This window comes from Cucurbita pepo, chromosome 7, assembly GCF_057944985.1.
Source record: "Cucurbita pepo subsp. pepo isolate OVF chromosome 7, ASM5794498v1, whole genome shotgun sequence".
In the NCBI taxonomy this organism is placed as follows: Eukaryota; Viridiplantae; Streptophyta; class Magnoliopsida; order Cucurbitales; family Cucurbitaceae; genus Cucurbita; species Cucurbita pepo.
This window is the reverse complement of record NC_141804.1, coordinates 1463061-1482677: the sequence shown is the minus strand read 5'-3', so window position 1 is coordinate 1482677 and position 19617 is coordinate 1463061. Positions and strand designations below refer to the sequence as shown.

The window sequence follows — 19617 nt, the reverse complement described above, 5'->3', positions numbered from 1 at the left end:
ATAAAAATCTGCAACGTATCTGGGCATTTATTTATGGTGTATTATTGGGTATTTAAAATTATTGCATGTGTATGTTACACACTTTGCAGAAACCGCGTTCCCAAGCTGTATTAATTATTGCATTATTTATTCTAATTTTAATTTTAATCTCAAGTACTCTCCATGCATTTTTCTGCTTAAGCCCATCACGTGATGAAATAATAATATTAATAATAATAATTAAAATTTTTAAGCTAAATTATAAAAAATATATTAAATTAAGAATCTCGCTTTTAAAGTTTGATGATACTTGTGATATCCCACGTTCGTTAGAGAGTAGAACGAAACATTTCTTAGAAGAGTGTATAAACCGTTTCTTAGTACATGCGCAGACGTGTTTTTAAAACTGTGAGGCTTACGGTGATACATGATGGGCCAAAACGGAGTTAAGTATAGGCTGTAGAAGAGGTTATAAGAAGTCTAATATGAGTGCTACTCGGGTCAGAGTGTAAGCTAGTGATACTTTCGACTACTGGACTCTCGCCATCTAGGGTGCAGTAGTCTCCACCACTTCGCCTAGCAGCATGACGCTTGTATTGCTCCCCCACAACCCTGTTTTCACGGTTTAGGCTGCTCCCATTTCGCTTGCCGCTACTATGGAAATCACTTTTGGTTTCTTTTCCTCTGGCTACTAAGATGTTTCAGTTCGCCAGGTTGTCTCTTGCCTGGCCATGGATTCAGCAGCAGTTTGAAAGGTTGACTTATTCGGAAATGTCTGGATCTACTCTGAATTGAATTTAACTTTAGATGATTTGTGTGTTCTCAATGACATCATCTCTAAGCTGGAGGTGATCGAATTGTAGATCGAGAATGAGGATAAGGGCTCTAAGTCGAATGCCGGCAGCGATAAATACAAGTCAAAGCGGACAATATCCGCTAGCAGTAGGCTTGGGCTGTTACAAATGATATCAGAGCCAAACATCAAGTGGTCTGTCTGTGAGGATGATGGTTCTCTAAGGGGATGGATTGTAAGATCCCACATCGATTTGAGAGGGGAATAAAGCATTCCTTACAAGGGTTTGAAAACCTCTTCCTAGCAAACATGTTTGAAAACCATGAAGTTGACGACAATACGTAACGGACCAAAACAGACAATACCTACTAAAAGTGGGATTGGGCCATTGCACATGTGCCGGGGAGGGGAAGTGGGTTTGGTTTAATTCCTCGAGCGTTCCATATTTTTTTTCCTGTTCACTCCATGTTGTTCTCGATTCTCTCTTTCTTAGCGTATACTCAAAGGACAAAATTACCCCTAGTAAGAATTTTTCTTTGAATGACAAAAAATAATGACAATGGGTCGATTATATTAGACCTATTATACAACAGCTTATGCCAATTTAATCCCATTTTTTTTATATTTCTGGTCCAATTTGAACATAGCACAACAACTCATAGAGATCGTGGGTGGGCCTACTTATCATATTCTTTTACTATACTTCTAAAATAAATGTGTTACATAAAAAAAAAAAACTAATACTAATTATGAGGATTAAATGGTAATATTCTAAGAAAACATAATTGCCTAAAAAGGAAAAAAGAAATTATGATGAAGCCAAGGAAATTGTCTTATCGAGTAAAGCGAGTGCCACGTACGAAGATTTTGAAGGCCCAGTACACGTGGCAGCCCCGTTGGCAGCCTCTGGGCCTTTTATGTTTTTGCCCCTATAATTTCCTCAATTTAGAAAATTGTACTTAAAAAAGCGAAAAATAAATATCTTTCTTCTTCATCATCTTCGAACCGCGAAGCGGTGCAACGTTGCACGTTTTTCACGTCAAACACAAAATCGCTGGACTGGCGGCAACTCTTTCTCTGCCTCTTCTGACTTCGGAATTCGGATTGGTAATTGGAATCCATGGCGGCTTCGAAGCTTGCGAGCGTAACGATTTTTCTAGCTTTAATTGTTTTTTCTGTCGCTGCGGACGTGATCGTCGATGGTGGAGAGGATGCAATTGAAGTTGCTAGAGAGGATGGCTCTCAATCCTCTGTGCTTAAAAAAGAATTGGAGAAACTCAATTCTAAGATCCGAGAGCTTGGTGAGTTTATCGTAATCTATTGCGCATTTGAGTTTGTTTGATTGTTGAGAAAGCGTGGGGAAATGTGGCGGATGAAGTATTAGTGCGAACTTTCGTATTTTGATGAAGCAAACTTAATTTGGAACGGTTTGGGAAGTGTTTATTTATTTATTGGCTGTTTTGATTCTCTTTTCCGCCGAATTGATGTTGTTTCAACTTTCAAGTTGATTTGGTCTTTCCAAGCCGTGGGTATTTTCAGAATTACGAAAGCGTTTCTTGTGATTGAACGGAGTCCACCATGTTCTGGTTAGAAAACCACGAATCCCACGATAGTATAATATTGTCCACTCTCGATCATGTGACTTTGCTTTTAGTTTTCCCGAAATGCCTCAGACCAATGGAGATAGTGTTCATTGCTTATAAATTCATGATCTTCTTCCTAATTAGCCAATGTGAGACTACTCCCTTTGATCGAGGCATGACTCCTTCTCTGGAGCCCTAGAAAAAAGTACCTCTTTGTTCAACACTTGAGTCACCTTTGACTACATCTTCGAGACTCACAACCTCTTTATTCGACACTTGAGGATTCTATTGGTATGGTTAAGCTAAGGACATCACTCTGATAAACATGTTAGAAACCACGACCTTTACAATAGTATGATATTGTCCACTTTGAGCATAATCTCTCGTGGCTTTGCTTTTGGTTTTCTCACAAGGCCTCATACCAATGAAAATAGTGTTCCTTATTTATAAACTCATAAACTCATGATCTTTCTCATATTCTATTTCTGAAAAAGATTGTCACTAATTTTAATGTGCTTTCCATGCGTTTTCTACCTGCTTTTAAGTTGGTTGACTTCGTTCCCCTCTTTTTCATGTATTGAGAGGCTCGTTTTTTGCTATTTCTGCAGAGGTCCTTATCGATGAAAAATCACAGGAATTGGAGAAAAAGAATGAACTAATATCTCAAAAGGATGAAATATTTAGGGACAAGTCAGCTAGAGTTTCATTTCTGGAAAGCGAGATAGAATCTCTTCAGGTTGGCTTCAATATTTATCTGGACTGAAAAATCCGTACCGATATTTGTATTATTGCAATTATAGAGATTGATTTTCTGATACTGTAACTGCCTCATGTAGCCTTTACTCCACTCTATTCTCTTTTTGCATAATTATAATTTTGCATCTAATTCTCATTCTTGCTTTGAGTAGAGAGAAGGGAAATTACATGTTGAGGAAACAACTGCAAAGGCTCATTCACGTGCTGGTGAATTAGAGAAGCAGGTATATACGATATAGAACTCTTGAACATAATGACCATTGTAATTACAGTATGCACTCACTCTGTCTGTCTCTTTATTGGTCTTTTCAGGTCAGTGAATTTAAAAGAGAACTAGATGCTCAAAACAGAGAGAAAAATGCTCTGGAAGCACAATCAAATGAAGCTGAGAAGAAGATGCATGAAGTTATTTCGACACTGGAGAAAGTAAGTTAAGTGCATTTGTGGAAATATGTAGATTTGAATTTGCAGCCTTTGCTGTTCATAGTTGGCAGAGAGGAACTGTTTTTGTTTTCCCTTAGTTGTATTCTCAGTCTTTCAATTTTGATTTTGTTACAGCTTCAGAACAGTAACGAAGAACAGAAGAAAAAAATTAAGAAACTCGAACGTGCACTTAAAGTGGCTGAGGTACTCTACTGCTAACGTGCATTTTATGGAATTTGATTGTTCCTATTTTAGCAATTTTCTTGTCTATTCTCAGGAAGAAATGATAAAAGCCAAGTTTGAGGTCACTTCAACGACTGAAGAGTTGATGGAGGTAAAGTTTATTAATCAAGTTATTCTGTTCTATCATCATGCAACTAAATACCAGGAGGTTTAAGTGGCTGTACGATGACTCTAAAGATAAACATTTTCTGCCTCAATTTCATTATTTTAGTTCTGCCCAAAGACAAATAAAATCTTCCAGAATTATTTTATCGATCCCAACTGGTTCTGGAGCTCCTCTATGCATTTTTTATCTGGTTTCTTATGATATCTAGAAGAAGAGGGATCTAAAAATAGGTGAAGAATGAAGGTAGTGGGGAAGGAAGAAGTGGAGAAAGGTGGGGAGTGAAATTGAAAAAGGGGAGGGAGAGGAGGAGAGCGTTTTGGAAGTTAGCAAAGAAAGGGAGTTTAGTGTAAAAATAACAATGAAATGACTTGTTAAGAAAAAAATTATATTATATAAAAGAGTCAAATGAGCATTGACACATCAATACTTGACAGGTCCATCTTGCTTTTTGTTAGTGCTACTTGACACAGTGATTTCAGAGTTCAAGTCGAAACACTTAAGATGTTAAACAGTTAATTTTTTTGGAATTTAAGAGCCAAATAGAATTCTAACATGTGATGGGGTTATGAATGGAATGGAGCTTGGCTGAATTTTCACGTAATTCATTATCAGGTCCACGGTGCATGGTTTCCACCATGGCTTGCTTCATTCTGGAACAAGCATGCAAAACCTGCAGTGAATGTGGTGATGCAAAAGGTACCGTTTTCTGGTTTCTTGAGGTTATTTGTTGATTCCCTGTGAATAATTTATTTGCATCATATGCACCTTCCATCTGCGCATCTTTGTTACTTTAAGTTCATCAATGCCTTCTTTTTCTAATTGGTTGCAGATGTGGGTGGGAAAGACACATGTGGAGAACTGGGTGGGACCCCACATAGAACCAATTAAATCCGTGAGTTTTTCTTAATTTCTGCTTTTGTATTTTCTTGACATAGAAGCATAGCTTAGTAAATTAAAATCATTAGAGAAAGTATTAAATTTTTTCTCTGACGTATATTCTTCTTGAAGAATTTTAAAATATTGTAACAATTATATACTATCAATTTCTATCTAATTGTCTTAAATATCAAACCTTGGGCTTAAATTTTGATCTTGATCTTTTTATGTTTCAAATCGTTATAAGCTGTTTTTTACACGAAGAAAAACTGTTTCAAGTTCAACATAATATATCAAATGATTTATTATGTTTACACGCTTACTCGGACTACGCCTGTTTCTGTTAAGTACTCAGTACATTGCCGAAACAATTTGTGAGTTCCATTATTAGGGTTGATTTATGGAGAAAGAAAAAAAGGAAAAACGTTGGGTGTGTTATAACATTTTTTTAGTAACTTCTTAAACTGCAAATAGAATAGTTGGAAGGTCTATAAAATGAGCCTAGAGATTTGAGTAAAATTGATTTTGTAGGCTTATTGGTTAGGCAGTTAATAATTGAAGGTTATATTTTATATTTATTCTAAAGGTACAAACATAGGGGTTATTGGGTGAGTTGTACTAAGACTTTTGTAGGCATTAGATACCTGAATGAACTTTTTTACTTCCTCCCTGCCAAATGCAGAAATGGATCCCTGCCATGCATGAACGGTGGTTGGTGGTGAAAACGAATTCTAAACCGCATTTCGAATTGTTATGTAAAAGAAGTTCAGAAGCTTACGAGGCTTCAAAACAAGCATTGACTCCACATATTATAAAAGTACAAGAGTTTGCCTATCCCTACTTTCAGGTATATTATATCTTGTAGTCTTCACTCTGCTTGTTAATCATCTTTGTTCCTCCTTTATATCACTCTTTTCGTTTATTTATTATTTTATTTATATTCTTTCTTTTTTCATCTTCCTTTTTGATGGGGGATAGAAAGTAAAACTGGTCAGCAAACCATATGTTGATCATGTCGCTACTGTGACAAAATCTCTTGTTGACAAAGTTTGAGTAGCATTAAATTCATACACAGGAGTTGGTGCATGTTTGTGGAAATTTTATGCAATCTGAAACTACAAAACTAAAATTGGTAGTTTTTCATGGTTGTAATTCTGGATATTTTGAGAACATACTTTTCTATTTACCGTGACTTGATAGGAAGTGGTTTTCGTTTGGGCAATTGTGGTGACATGAGTCCCTTGATTTCGGTCTAGAGTTTATGGATCCAAAATCCTGTGTGGACCTGTTGTCAGGATACGAGTATTTCATGAGGGGTTTTATTTAAAAACAACTATTGTTAGGTCAAATATTTTTCTAATTTGAAGCAAAAGAGTGTACGAGGTTAGAGTCTTTTTTATTATTAACATTTTGAGGTTTGATTGATCACCCCTTCAGCACCCTCTTTCAAAAGCATGCTGAGTCTAGAAATGTTGGAAGATCTGCAGATCCATATTTTCAGTCGATGCTTTTAAATTTTTTCTGCATGCTAGTTAGAATATCTTGCATCTTGATGATATTTTCTATCTTTTCTCAAATAAGTTGGATCTTTACTTCTACATACATGTTTTTGGAGTTTCGGTATTCATATAAAGTCCTAATTGGCTGGTGAGATGACAACTGTCAACAAGACAGAGTAAACAAACATTTATAATTAGTCTGGAGTTCATAGTGCAATTTTTCTAATTCCTAAAATTTCATCTTTCCTGCAATACCTGAAACAAACATCATATATGCATATATATGTGCTTGGAGAGAATGAATTTGCCATGAGTTTCCTCTCAGCTAACCAACAATCGGGACCTGGAACTGAAAAGCATTTCTTGGAACTTTAAAACTCATTTCTTAGCATGGATGGAAAGGAATATGTGAAATTGTGATAGGAAATATGAACATAAGGTCTCATTCCTGTTCTCTGAGATCTTGTTCTTACAGAATCTTTAGAGTCGGTTTTAACTTCTGAGATGATGGTGTTTGTGAGAACCTTAAAACTTTCTTTTGAGATTAGTTTATTTATATTTCAGAAAATAGAAAAAATACCCTTAATGAGGTCTGCTGGTCATTGTTGCTAAACTTTTGTCCAACTTGTTCAAGTCGCCCAAGTATAGTATCAGAAAACTGTCTTGACCTTAGTAATCATGTGGCTGATAACATTTCAATCTCAAATTCCTTAGTATCATAAATTATTAGCATATGGCATACAACGTTTCATTGTGCTGAAAGCTGCTGAGCTCGCCAGCAGGAATAATTATTCTTGTGTTTCCAGGAACCACAAATTACTGCCTACGGTATGATTTATGGAGTTCTTATGTTTACTTCAGGTTAAATCCACCATCCAGGAAGTGCTCAACAGACATGACATTACAAGAGCGGTTGCTGCTAAAGAGTTCGAGTGGCTCTTGGTTTGTATTACTCTAGAAAATATGACCTTGTAAAAAGATGTTTGATGCAAATTTTATGTTTCAAACTTACATATGTGAAGTTTCACACTTCTATCTGAGGACTAAAACCATATTTGAAGTATAAGGACGAAAATGAAACAAGTGTGAAAATTCTGGGATAGAATAGGATTTACCAGTAAATCTACATCTTATTTTACTAAATTTGTTGATATTTTGCTATTGATTCAATCCAGGATTCGGCCTTGTTGGTCCTACCCATATTAATATTGTTCAGTCTTTGCTGTTGCTGCGGCCCTTCCCGGTATGATTTTTTTCATTCTACCGTATCAAATGTATACTCCTTTTGATAGAGGTACTTGAGGGAATAATATATCTTTGTGCAGTAAAAAGGCTAGGAAGCCTGCCCGCCCCAACCATGCACGTCGTAAGGCCAAAAAGGGAACTTCTGGCAAGTAAAGTTTGTGACATCATTTGCTGGTCCTCTGTTGGAGACGAATTTTTTAAGGTTTGCTTTATCTTTAACATTTATGCTTAGAATAATAAATGATCTGCTTTTTCCATATTTATACTACTATGTGAAGTGGTATATTTTAAGAACTCATTGTGATACTGCACCAATCGTTATTTAATTGGTTCTCATGGCCATGGCCACCTTACTGTTGACTCGGTATTTTTGCAACTGTGAGGAATGCCTTTTCAGTCTCACCTTGTCTTGCTTAGCATGACATGGCAGTTTCCAACGCCACAAGGCACTGCTTGGATGCTTCTCGTCGCATATTGAAGTGTTTGGAATGACCTTCATTCCAAACAGGTCCTGAAATCAACCCGATACGTCTTGTTAAAGGAGTTCATCCTGTGAGCAGTCCCAGCATATGGTGCTTGAGACATAATTCAACTCACTTTCTGTTCATGCTACAGCTATAAAAGATGGAGTTTTAATTCAAACCACTCTCTCCCTCTCGTGACCTTATCTTAAATTAGAACTCTCCTCATGCTATCTTCACGATTATTAGAGCTCCCTTTGCAGACCAGCCATAGTGGAATTGCAATGTCTTATCAAGAACATTTTCTTTTCACTCTGCAACTCTTAACGACCATCATACGAAGACACTAGATAGCGCTTGAAGGGTATAAGAAAATAGATTTGTTCGATGTATGAACTTAAGAGTGATAGTACTAGCTTCTTTTTTTAACATACATACTCATAACGCCTCTCTTCCATCAGTTATCTTCTTCAGTTTCCCCATTAAAACCTCTGGAGGCATATAGCCGATGAAGCCTTTATTTCGGTTCCTAATGTTCAGGATATTAAAACAGCATTTGGAAACATGGAGAGACCACGTTGCCCCTAACTGAGTGGCTTCCACCAATCAAGAGAGAGGGGTCATCCCTGGACAAATCCCTAAACCGCTAGTCAACATTGGAGAAAAGTAAGAGAGTAATTGAGAAAATTGGACAAAAATCTCCGGCCAAAGCAAGCTTTAATCGACTGGAAAAAGTGAAGTGCTTCCATTTGGAAAACCTCATTTGAATCTTCCCAACTCTTGGTTCCAAAACGAAGAGATACGAGTATATGAATGTTGATGCAGCTAAAAGTGATCATTTGTTTTTGAGTCATAATTCTGTTGTGATAAAGTATATGGATTGTGTTGATTGTGATAGTTTTCATGACCAGTAGCAAATGAGAAAATCTAAAGACGATGCTCGATTTTATGGCACTATAAATTGCAATGTGATTGCTATTATGTCGTCTCCATTATCGTCCCGTGGGTAAACCAGTTGTTGATACTATCATTTAAGCTCTTATTGACTACATCGCTTACATATAATCGTATTTCGATTTTCCGCAGGTGGACATGACATCTTTGCCTTTCTTTAGGAATCTGGAACTTAGAAGTCTGATATTTTTTCGAAGCTCTTATAGTTTCATCACCTAGTCTCGGTCGGTTGTTAGCCAGGATCATCACTCCCGCTGCTAGATACACCCAAGAAGTTTAGACGTTGAAGTTATATTTTGTTTTCCATGTTTATGACTAAGATGCCAGAGTTGTAAGTTTTTTTGTTCGTTGTAAAATAGTTACGAAGTCGAATAAATTATTTCAAATTTTCTTCTCGTTACTCCGCTCTGTTCAAGTCTACCATCAGTGTGATGTTAGCAGCTTGTGTGACTTTGCTGCTGAAGGGGTCTTTCAGCTATTGATTATGAAGTCCTGAAAAGAACAAACTTTGGTTCGGTTCATCCTCGATGATCCGTCCACCGGCTATGAGATTATAGATATTAAGTGGTTGAAAAAGAGGTGTTCCGACTGCTTACAGAAACAACTAGAGACTCCAATCTCGGAGTTAAACGTTACACATCGACTACGAAAGGTGGGTTTGTGAAAACTCGTAACAAAGGGAAAAAGGGAAAACTATCTCTATGACTGCAACAACTTCTTCAGTGTTTACTGAGAAATGTATGCATAGCTTGGCGGCCTTTACCAGTTTTGCCAGTAATTCTCCAGGTCCATGCAATGGTCCATGTTCATAAATCTGTTGCCAGGTCCATTGCCATTGTTGCTGATCTCCGCCCCATATGCAGTTTCAGGACCGATCGCGCTTGCAATCACAGATGAATTAGCCATGGTAGCTGCCATGACAGACGAACCGATGTCTTGTTGGCCAATTTTCATCGGTGCTGCGACTGGGGCCGGCATCGGTCGCAAAACTGGTTGCGATGAAGCTCCTCCAAGGTTTAAGTTCAACCCGGATATTGTGAAGCAACCTCCTGCAGGTTGATAGTTAAACTGGGGCTGCATCGATAAGTTGATACCATGAGTTGATCCTCCGCTGCCACTGCCGCCTCCACCGGCTCTCAGGACTCGGTTGAGCTCGGCCAGATCTGCGCCCGTGATGTAGTTACGCCCATAGCCATATTGAGCAGCAGGGTCTCCGAGCTGCATGAGGGGTGGTGGAAGAAGAGGAGGGGCAATTTCAAGGTTGACATAGGGATTCACTGCCCTTGTTTGGTTTGGTGGATACTTTTTTGGTCCGGCACTCTTTTGGAATACTCGGCAAACCACCCATTCGTCCTGTTTTAAGAGCCCAATAAAAATCATAATTAAGGGACTAAAGAAAGAGCCAAAAACATGATTTTGCAAATGATTAGCAATACAAGATGAGATTTAACTCATAAAACAGGCATTTTGATTCGATTTTCGATAAATATTATGTAACGGCTCAGGTCCAACGATAGCAGATACTGTCATTTTCGAACTTTTCATCCAAGTTTTAAAACGGGTTTGCTAGAAAGAGGTTTCCACACCCTTCTCCCTCACCGACGACGTGGGATCTCACATATTCTATATCAATTTTTTTTTTATAAAAAAATTATATACCAAATAAATCATCGTGGTTGTACGAAAATTCCCTTCTAAATCAACCAAAGAAAAGATCAAGATTTTAAATTTTCATCAACATCTCGATATTTTCATATGTTTATGAATTTGAGATCAACATGAGAGCTGGATGCTTTCGATAACAAAAATATCAATATTAATAATAAAAAACTTAAATTTTTTAATAAAAAACATTTACCTTAGCTGTTCTAAAAGCAGTTTTGGAATGAAGTCGATATTCATGCATAACCCAATTGGTTTTCTCTCCTCTCGGAGCTCTTCCTTTATAGAACACCAACGTCTTCTTCATCCCGACCAGCTCTGAAGTATCAGTATTGAAGATTTCTTTGTCTTTTCCCGTGGTTTTCCAGTAGCCTGTGTTCGTCGCTCTATTTGTTCTAACTCCTGTCGGGTATTTTCTATCCCTAAGGCTGAAAAAATACCATTCTTTTTCTCCCATTTTAGCCTTCCCTGTTTGAAAATCAACAATAATAACGTTAATAGTCAGCTTTAAGTAGCTTCCATGCAAACCCTAATCCTTACACTGATATTTATATCAATACTTCTGATTTAAACAGCTCCATGCATTAATTTTAGTCTAATTGGTTTATATATTTTAATCTCTAAATTTCAAAAAAAAAATTATTTTTTATTTTTTTATTTTTTAAAATTAAGCTAGTAAACACCGTTTTAAGAACAGTTCGAGATCAAAATTAAAAGTTTTTTAACAAACCCTAATTCACCCGAAACTCGAGGATGATAAACAAGAAATCACCTGGAAGTTCCCAGGGTTCAAACTTGTTGAGATCAACATCAGTAACCGCTCTTCCTATAAAATTAGCATCTGATATCTTATTCAAAAGATAATACGTGATTAACTCTTCATCAGAAGGATGAAACCTAAACCCAGGAGGCAACGTTTGATCTTGCTCTTGTGCATGATCTTGATGATTAAGATCTGATTCCGCTACAGTATTCTTCTTCATCACCTCCGGCCTCTTCCCGTCCTTCTCCGTCCCCAAATTATCACCGCTCGATACCTCGAGAAATCGAAACACAACAACAACGTTAAATCAATAAAATTTACTATCATTTTATGATAGAAAGAGAGAGAAGAAAGAGCTAACTTGCATGGAGTCTTGGTTGTTTTAGGGTTAGAAAAAGCTTGTAAGCTTGATGGGGTTTTTTCTTTCTTTCTTGGTGAGCATGTAATGCAAGAAATCTATGGGAATTTAACCTTCTAAGAAGAAGACAACTAGTGGGAGTGTGTTCTTCAAGTTTTCACCTAAGCTATAATTTGTTTATAATACTTTGTCGAAGTCTTTTTTCGATTTTTTTTTTCTTTTGTCGGTCGGGAAAAAGTTAACCCGACCATAGCTTTGATATCATTAACTAAAGCACGAGAGATTTGTGTTCACACTGATGCACGTTGTTGAACTAAAAAAAAACATTACGTACGTGTCACGGGTTGGAGAGAGATTATATATTCTGGTTTCCCGTCTAATAACGTGAGATTGATGACGATACGTAATGATCCAGCACGAACAATATCTACTAGTGGTAGTCTCGGACTGTTACAAATGATATCAAAGCCAGACACTGGGTAATGTACTAGCGAGGAGATGTGTAATCTTAACCACACTGCAACTCAGCCTTCTTTCATCATAACCCTTAAGGATTCAAGAAAAACGCTAATTTTGAGCTATATATAAACTATTTTCTCCAATTGCAGAGAGGTAAGTTCGATAAGTTTCATTCAGTTCATCAAAATTTTAAAGCTTTCCTCGACACTCTGTGAGATTCCACATCGGTTGAAGAAGTGAACGAATCATTCCGTGTAGAAACCTCCCTTTAGTAGATGCATTTTAAAACCATGAGACTGACGACAATATGTAACGGGCCAAAGCAGACAATATCTAGTAGCGGTGGACTTGGGCTGTTACAAATGGTATAGAGTCAAACACTAGACAGTGTACTAGTGAGAATTATGAGGTCTCACATTAGTTACGGAAAGGAACAAAACATTTTTTACTAGAGTCTGGAAACCGTGTACAAATATATATATTTTTTTAATTTGCACATGTAAAATTAAAATTTTCCTAACACATAAATTATTTCTCTTTTATATCATGTTCGTCGTAAAAACACGATTATAAGCTACGTTAATCTAATCCAACCTTTAATCTTAAAAACATCAAATTTCTTTTAAGAATAATGTCCTGTCTTGATCAAATTCTTATATATCAAACACATGTTTGTCTGAATTTCAACAACAATTATGAGATATTGTTTATAATTAATTAGATTCTGACAGTAAAAAAGACAGATTTCTTCAGCAGACAAGATTTTCCAGCCAAATTATATAATAATTTTTAAAACATATCATTTTATTAAAAAAAAAATCCATAATTGTTTGTTCCTGAAAACATTTAAATTTTAACATAAAGTTTTTTATTTCATGTCACATAACCCTTGTAATACAATGTTTGACAATATTGTTATGCAACTAATACAATAAACAAAGTTTTTCTTGTATCATTGGATAAACGCCAGCTACGAAAATTTCTACCAATTCAATAGCTTGATGAACACGTCATGACGATACATGTTTGATTCTGTACGTTCTTGACCGTTCGTTTATTATTTTTTTTTAAAAAGAATGAATCATCAGTTACGACAACGTAATCAACAACTCAATTGATAAGAAGTAGTTGAAATATGTTTATCACGAGAAGACGACAAAGCTCTAGAAGCAAGGAAGAAACGAAGAACTAACCCTAAAACGACACACGAGGTCATTTAGGGTTTATCGATAAACTTGTCGAACACTTCAAAAGTTAATAATATGATATGGGTAATAGATTGATCTCCCAATCAATATCCTTATTAATTGGAAATCCTTAATATTGATTGTGAATTAATTGAGATAATTAACTAATTCTTTGTCACTAAAAAGGAAGCATTACCAATTTAGCTTATGGTTATAATTTAATTATGTAGAGATTGTGGGTAGCTAAGCAAATAATTAAGATTTAAGGGTCAAATCTTGAATTTTGAAATTATAACATTATCCAAAAGTTTATAAAAAGTAGATAAGCAACCTTGAAAATGGCATTGGGGAAATGAATGTTCATGAAGATAAGTTAAATAAGTAACTTTAGTGTATAATATTTGTAACGGAGGTTTATTTATATTATTACTGTATTATAGTTTATCATATATATCATATTTGATATTTCATAAATATCTTTTCATTTATTTTTATTTCTATTTATTACCGTTTCAATATCCTCGTAATTTATTTGATTATAAATACAGAACTTTCCTACACCATTTATGTGTGGTGGATTAAGCAAACATTCTCAATTACCATATACCATATTATAGTCTCTATACTTCTCTTTATTTGATTTTTAAATTTTTTTTAAAATATTAATTTTGTATCTAATTGATTTATTTGATTTTTAAATTTTTTTAAAATATTAATTTTGTATCTAATTGATTGGATAAATGATGTATTCAATATATAAGAAAAATAAATAATTAAATTAAAAATATTGAATAGGGAGAGATTTAATTATAATTAAAAGTTTTAAAATTTTGAGACCCTAAAATTTATGAGTTAAAATAGGGTTAATCTTGTAATTAACCCATAATTTCAGGCTAAATTAATAAAAACAGTTTTGAACCATTTACGAAAGTTTTAATAATACCTTTAATTTTCTTAAAATATCTCAAAAATACTCTTAAACTAAAAAAAAAAGTTTAAAAATGTTTTGACAATTAACTTGGTGAAAACAGTAAATATTAATATTTTTACAGTTAGTAACACGTTTCAAAAAATACTATTGAATTTTCTAAAAGTGCTCTGATTTTCATTCATATATTAACGGTAAGAATTTTTTTTTTTTACTTTTTTTTTTATAAAATTAAAGAGGGTTAATTTTACTTTTAAAATTTTACAGTATTTTTTAAACATAATTTTGGCGATTTTAAACTTTTTAAAAAATTGAAGGGTATTAATAAAAAAAATTTAAGTGGGTATTTTTAAAACACTATTAAAAATTCAATAATATTTTTTAAACAAAATACTAACCGTTTCATTTTTAGATTTTTTTTAGTTTAAATTATTATTTAAACTTTTAAAAATTTAGAGTTATTTTCTTTTAGGTAAAATAGTAGTTTTATTAATTTAAACTATAAATACTAACAAAATAAAGTGTAAATCTTTATGGAATATATATGGGCTCCAATGGTTAAAGCTCGAAAGGCCCAACATGTGGTCCAGTAAACCGTTTCTCTTGCGTCATAGTTGGGCTGAAGCCCACAATTAACAGTGCTCCGAGCCCAGGCTCTATTTCAGAACAAGGACTAAGATTTCGCTAAAAACCGCAACTTTTGGCGGCGGCGGGTACCCATTTCTCCGGCAGGCTTCAGCATTTGGCGATACCTATTGGGTAAATCTTCTGGTATTCTGGCTTTGTTCTCTTGATCGTTGATGCGTTGCTAGTAGAAAACGTCATGATTATTTGACTGAGCTCGTTGGTTTCTGATTAATTTGTTTTTTTTTTTTTTTTTTCTGATTCGAGTTTTATCGTTTTGAATTCGTTCCTGTTTTCATATTGTTTGAGAAGTTCTTTGCTTATGGATATGCAGACTAGGTGTTTGATGAAATGCCGCCTTGAACTGTTTTGCTTTCTATTGCTTATGATAGTTGTAATTCGGGATATCCTTTCATGTTCTAGCCCTTTACATACTTACTATCAAGCTTTTTACCTCTTCTGATAGTTAGCCCATTTTGATTACCATTTTGTTTTGGAGATACATGTAGAACTTAACAAATAATGGGGAGAAAATGAGCATAATTTTCAAAAACAAAATGGCTATCAAACTAAGTCTTAGTTGTTGGTTTCTTGGTGGGTTTTTCCAAATTCTTGTTTGTGAGATCCCATGTTGATTGGAGAGGAGAACGAAGCATTCCTTATAAGGGTGGGGAAGCTTCTCCTTAGCATACGCATTTTAGAACCGTGAGGCTGATTGCGATACGTCATGGGTCAAAGTGAACAATATCTGCTAGCGGTGAGCATGGGCTGTTACAAATGGTATCAGAGCCAGACACCGAGCGGTGTGCCAATGAGGACGCTAGATCCCAAGGATGGTGGATTGTGAGATCCCACATTGGTTGGAGAGGAAAACGAAGCATTCCTTATAAGGGTGTGGAAACTTCTCCCGAGTAGACGCGTTTTAAAACCTTAAGGGGAAGCACAGAAGGGAAAGCCCAAAGAAGACAATATCTACTAGTGGTGGGCTTCGATCTTCATTTCTCTTCATGATGCAAGACATGCTTGATCTTCTCCTCCTATTTGTTTTTTTTGTGGCATATTGATTTTTGGAATCTCCTACAAAGGAGGAGCAAAAAGGGGTTTAAAGTCGAAACCTAGGCATAGGGCCTTAGGACTCAAGAATTTGACTCCAAGTCTACGAACCATTGCTCCGAGCAAGACCTTCTAGTTGCATTGGATTCTACTTCTATATGTGAGACTAGATGATTCTCTTTTGAAAAGGCTCTTCCAAAATAAAGGTTCTTAAATGCCTTGATAAATGGTTTCCTTGCATATGGTCAGAACTCCAAAGAAAAACGTTTGATTGTTTGGCTTATGTTGTAGTGAGCTAACCTTCTAACTTGAATTCGGGACAGCTATTCGAACTAATGAAATACTTTGAGACCAATATTCAGTTTTGATATTTACATTATTAGCCCGATCCCCTCATACAAGAATTGTGATATTTGTATCTTTTCATGAATATTCATTCTAATGGAACGGCCCGACTGTTATACGTGAGACCGAATAGTTTCTATTTCTGCACTCGTTAGGTTTCATACCGGATGATTACACTCGTATGACTGTGCTTGCTACGAATTTCTCGGTCCAAACTTCTTTTCATTGTAAGTCTCTCTTAGTAGGTCGGATTTCTCTATTAACTTGTGTTTCATGTGGTCTTGCAGCATTAAACATGTTGGAACATGATGCTAATCCAACTATCAGCAAGTCAACGGGCCTGCCTCGGAAGCGCTTCTACCGTGCTAGAGCGCACAGCAACCCTCTGAGCGACTCTCACTTCCCAATACCAATCTGCCCCAGTGAAGTTGACTATTCCCTTCATTACCCTCAATTGTTCCCTTCAAATGATCAGCTACATAGATCCAAAAGGATTGAATTTGCTGATATTGGCTGTGGTTTTGGAGGTCTTCTGATCAGCCTTTCGACCCTTTTCCCTGAAACCTTGATGATCGGAATGGAACTCCGAGATAAAGTAACCGAATACGTTAAGGAACGGATCTTAGCGTTGAGAGTAGCAAATCCTGGCCAGTACCAAAACGTTTCGGTAGTTCGAACAAATTCCATGAAATACATCCCAAACTACTTCGAAAAAGCTCAACTATCAAAAATGTTTTTCTTGTTCCCGGACCCCCATTTCAAAGAGAAGAATCATCGCCGACGCGTTATCAGTCCACATTTGCTCGACGAGTATGCATATACCCTGAGAGTCGGAGGGATTATATACACAATTACAGACGTGGAAGAGCTTGGAGAATGGATGAAATCTTGTCTAGAAAACCACCCGTTGTTCGAAGCTCTAACAGCGGAAGAGCTCGAGGTAGATCCAGCCGTAAAGCTGTTGAGTTCTGCAACTGAGGAAGGGCAGAAGGTTGCTAGAAATGAGGGACAGACATTTCAGGCAGTTTACAGACGTATTACTGCAGCACCATGAGTTGGAAGGATTGAGCCTTCTGGGTTCGCATTTGATTGAAGCAATGAGTTGTTTACCTCCCTAGACATTTCAGGCACTTTACATTCATCTTTTTTACTGAAACCTATAAGAATTTTGATCTGATTTACTTCAAATGGGAGCTAGACTGAAAGGTTTTTCTCCTCAGCTATTAGAATTACGGTTCGTATGGAAAGTAAATATCAAAACATCGTAAATATGTTTCTATTCCTCGATTGATGTAACAGCCTAAGCCTATTGCTAGCAGATATTGTTTGTTTTGGCTCCTTACTGTTGGCTTTTTGGCCTTGATCTCACTTTAATTAATTTCAATCAATTAATTGATGTTTTGATGATAACAAACCTACTTTTTAATTATTAATTATTTTCAGTATTTTGAACTGTCCACAGTATAAGGTCGGGAATAACAATTTCAACGACTTTTCAATCACTCAAATCAGAGCTAAAACGAAGAAATTACAGTCGAGACAACATACCCGACGTGATGATGTGGCAGCAAAATCAAAATGATGGACAAATCAAAATATATCAAAGTATGACATTTATGATTTTGGGAGAGTAACAAATGGTGGAGTTTTTCTTATTACTATATTTTTAAATAAAGTTATTTTTACAAAATATAAATTTGAATCTAACCGTTACTCACATCGATTTTTATTATTACTATATTATATTATTATATTACTATATTTTAAAATTTTGGTAGTTACTCACATAGTTTTTATTATTATTATATTATTATATTTATAATAAATTTTGAATTTCATTTGACCGTTACTCACATAACTTTTTATTATTATTATATTATATTACTATTATATTAAAATTTTGAAATAAATGAATTTAGAAAATTTTCTTATTTATTTACTTTTAATCTCCACCTTCCATTATTCCTAACACAATCCAATGGTCAATATTCAATCCTACATTTTGCCACTTTTCTCCTCTATATAAACTCATCTTCCCCACATTTTAAAATACACAACTTACATACATTCTCCAATCCTCATTTGTTCAAAGTCTCCATTGTTTGTTGCTCTCTCCAAGCTTACAAGTTTATTTCTTTTCATCTTATTCTTGAGAGGGATTATTATTGTATTGTGAGGAAATAGTTGTGAGTATCCCAAATTGTAAATCTACTCTTTGAGAGAGTTGTGGTGTGTTATTATCAAACTCAAATACTTGTATCGGTTTGATCCTGCGCCGTGGAAAGGATTGAGTTTGCTCTTGAACTCGTAAAAAGAGCGGTGTAGCGGTTTGACTCAGATCCGTGGAAAGAGTCGAGAAAGTTCTTTATTCAAATTCCCAAGAGGCGCTTGGGGAGTGGAGTAGGTCGAGTTTGACCGAACCACTATAAAACTACGGTGTCATTTTCTCTGACTCTTTTCTATTTAATTTCAAAATTATTATTGTGATTTATTGCATGTTCTACTTGATTATTGTTTTGACTTGAATTACTTTGTTATAGTAATTATCATCTTTTACTTATTTGTAAAAAGTTTCATCATTAGAAAAATTAATCACGTTTAAACACTTTTATCGTTAAAACCCTATTCACCCCCCCTCTAGGGTTGCCATACCGATCCAACAATTGGTATCAGAGCAGGTTGCTTTATATATTTTTCATATAAGCTTTATTGTTTAAGCATATGGCAAACCTACGTGTTAATAGTTGTTTTAGTGAAGGACAATCAATCTCTAGGCCCCCTTATTTTGATGGAACAAATTATATATATTGGAAAGCTAGGATGAAAATTTATTTGCAACATATTGATTATCAATTGTGGTTAAATGTTAGTAAAGGTCCTTACATACCAATAAAAATTGTTAATAATATTGAAGTGCCTAAAATAGAAGAGGAATTTGATGAGCATGATAAAAAAAAATGTTCTCTTAATGCTAGTGCTATAAATGTTCTCTATTGTGCCCTAAGTAATGATGAGTTTAATAGAATATCTATGTGTTGTTCGGCATATGAAATATGGAAAACTCTTGAAGTAACTCATGAGGGAACAAACCAAGTTAAAGAAACAAAAAGTAGCATGTTAGTTCATAATTATGAACTATTTAAAATGGATGATAGTAATGAAAGTGCAAGTGATGAAGAAGTAGCAAATATTTGCTTCATGGCTCATAGTGACAAAGAGGATGAACAAGAAGATGAACAAGAAGATAAGGTAACTCTTGAATCTCTTTCTTATCATGAATTATTTAAACTTGTTGATGAGATGCAAATTGATTTAGAGAA

The 19617-nt window shown here is 35.3% G+C and overlaps 3 protein-coding genes across 6 annotated transcripts; 2 read left to right on the top strand and 1 right to left on the bottom strand.

The window, feature by feature from the left end:
• The first annotated feature begins 1730 nt into the window (after positions 1-1730).
• On the top strand, positions 1731-9318 carry LOC111799228 (uncharacterized). Of its 3 annotated transcripts, none has more exons than XM_087125620.1 (13): positions 1732-2073; positions 2964-3091; positions 3264-3335; positions 3424-3537; positions 3670-3738; positions 3812-3868; positions 4496-4579; positions 4713-4775; positions 5442-5606; positions 7120-7200; positions 7434-7501; positions 7584-7705; positions 8505-8945. In XM_087125620.1, exons 1-12 carry the CDS (start codon positions 1893-1895, stop codon positions 7654-7656), a joined length of 1155 nt encoding a protein of 384 aa, XP_086981746.1. In that variant the 5' UTR covers positions 1732-1892; the 3' UTR covers positions 7657-7705; positions 8505-8945. The 3 variants fall into 3 exon arrangements, with proteins under 3 accessions (XP_086981747.1, XP_086981746.1, XP_023538453.2); XM_023682685.2 differs by lacking the exon at positions 8505-8945 and adding an exon at positions 9051-9318 and having other exon boundaries at positions 1733-2073; XM_087125621.1 differs by lacking the exons at positions 5442-5606; positions 8505-8945 and adding an exon at positions 9051-9318 and having other exon boundaries at positions 1731-2073.
• On the bottom strand, positions 9049-11814 carry NAC038 (NAC domain containing protein 38). Its single transcript, XM_023682070.2, has 4 exons — positions 11705-11814; positions 11353-11617; positions 10777-11048; positions 9049-10271 (listed from the first exon to the last, which is right to left on the bottom strand). Exons 1-4 carry the CDS (start codon positions 11708-11710, stop codon positions 9678-9680), a joined length of 1137 nt encoding a protein of 378 aa, XP_023537838.2. The 5' UTR covers positions 11711-11814; the 3' UTR covers positions 9049-9677.
• A 3130-nt stretch (positions 11815-14944) lies between these two features.
• On the top strand, positions 14945-17639 carry LOC111798175 (tRNA (guanine-N(7)-)-methyltransferase). 2 transcript variants are annotated; one of them, XM_023681176.2, is made up of 2 exons: positions 14945-15034; positions 16585-17639. In XM_023681176.2, exon 2 carries the CDS (start codon positions 16593-16595, stop codon positions 17349-17351), a length of 759 nt encoding a protein of 252 aa, XP_023536944.2. In that variant the 5' UTR covers positions 14945-15034; positions 16585-16592; the 3' UTR covers positions 17352-17639. The 2 variants fall into 2 exon arrangements, with proteins under 2 accessions (XP_023536944.2, XP_086981786.1); XM_087125660.1 differs by lacking the exon at positions 14945-15034 and adding an exon at positions 15095-15118.
• The last annotated feature ends 1978 nt before the right edge of the window (positions 17640-19617 follow it).

What these genes read in the sequence shown, in the direction of transcription:
- LOC111799228 (XM_023682685.2), top strand. Translation starts at nt 1,893, where the DNA reads ATGGCGGCTTCGAAGCTTGCGAGCGTAACGATTTTTCTAGCTTTAATT. An exon ending in TTATTTCGACACTGGAGAAA is followed by an intron (nt 3,538 to 3,669) that starts GTAAGTTAAGTG and finishes ATTTTGTTACAG; the next exon opens with CTTCAGAACAGTAACGAAGA. An exon ending in ACATAGAACCAATTAAATCC is followed by an intron (nt 4,776 to 5,441) that starts GTGAGTTTTTCT and finishes TGCCAAATGCAG; the next exon opens with AAATGGATCCCTGCCATGCA.
- NAC038 (XM_023682070.2), bottom strand. An exon ending in TGAACCCTGGGAACTTCCAG is followed by an intron (nt 11,049 to 11,352) that starts GTGATTTCTTGT and finishes ATTTTCAAACAG; the next exon opens with GGAAGGCTAAAATGGGAGAA. An exon ending in CTGCTTTTAGAACAGCTAAG is followed by an intron (nt 10,272 to 10,776) that starts GTAAATGTTTTT and finishes CTCTTAAAACAG; the next exon opens with GACGAATGGGTGGTTTGCCG.
- LOC111798175 (XM_023681176.2), top strand. Translation starts at nt 16,593, where the DNA reads ATGTTGGAACATGATGCTAATCCAACTATCAGCAAGTCAACGGGCCTG.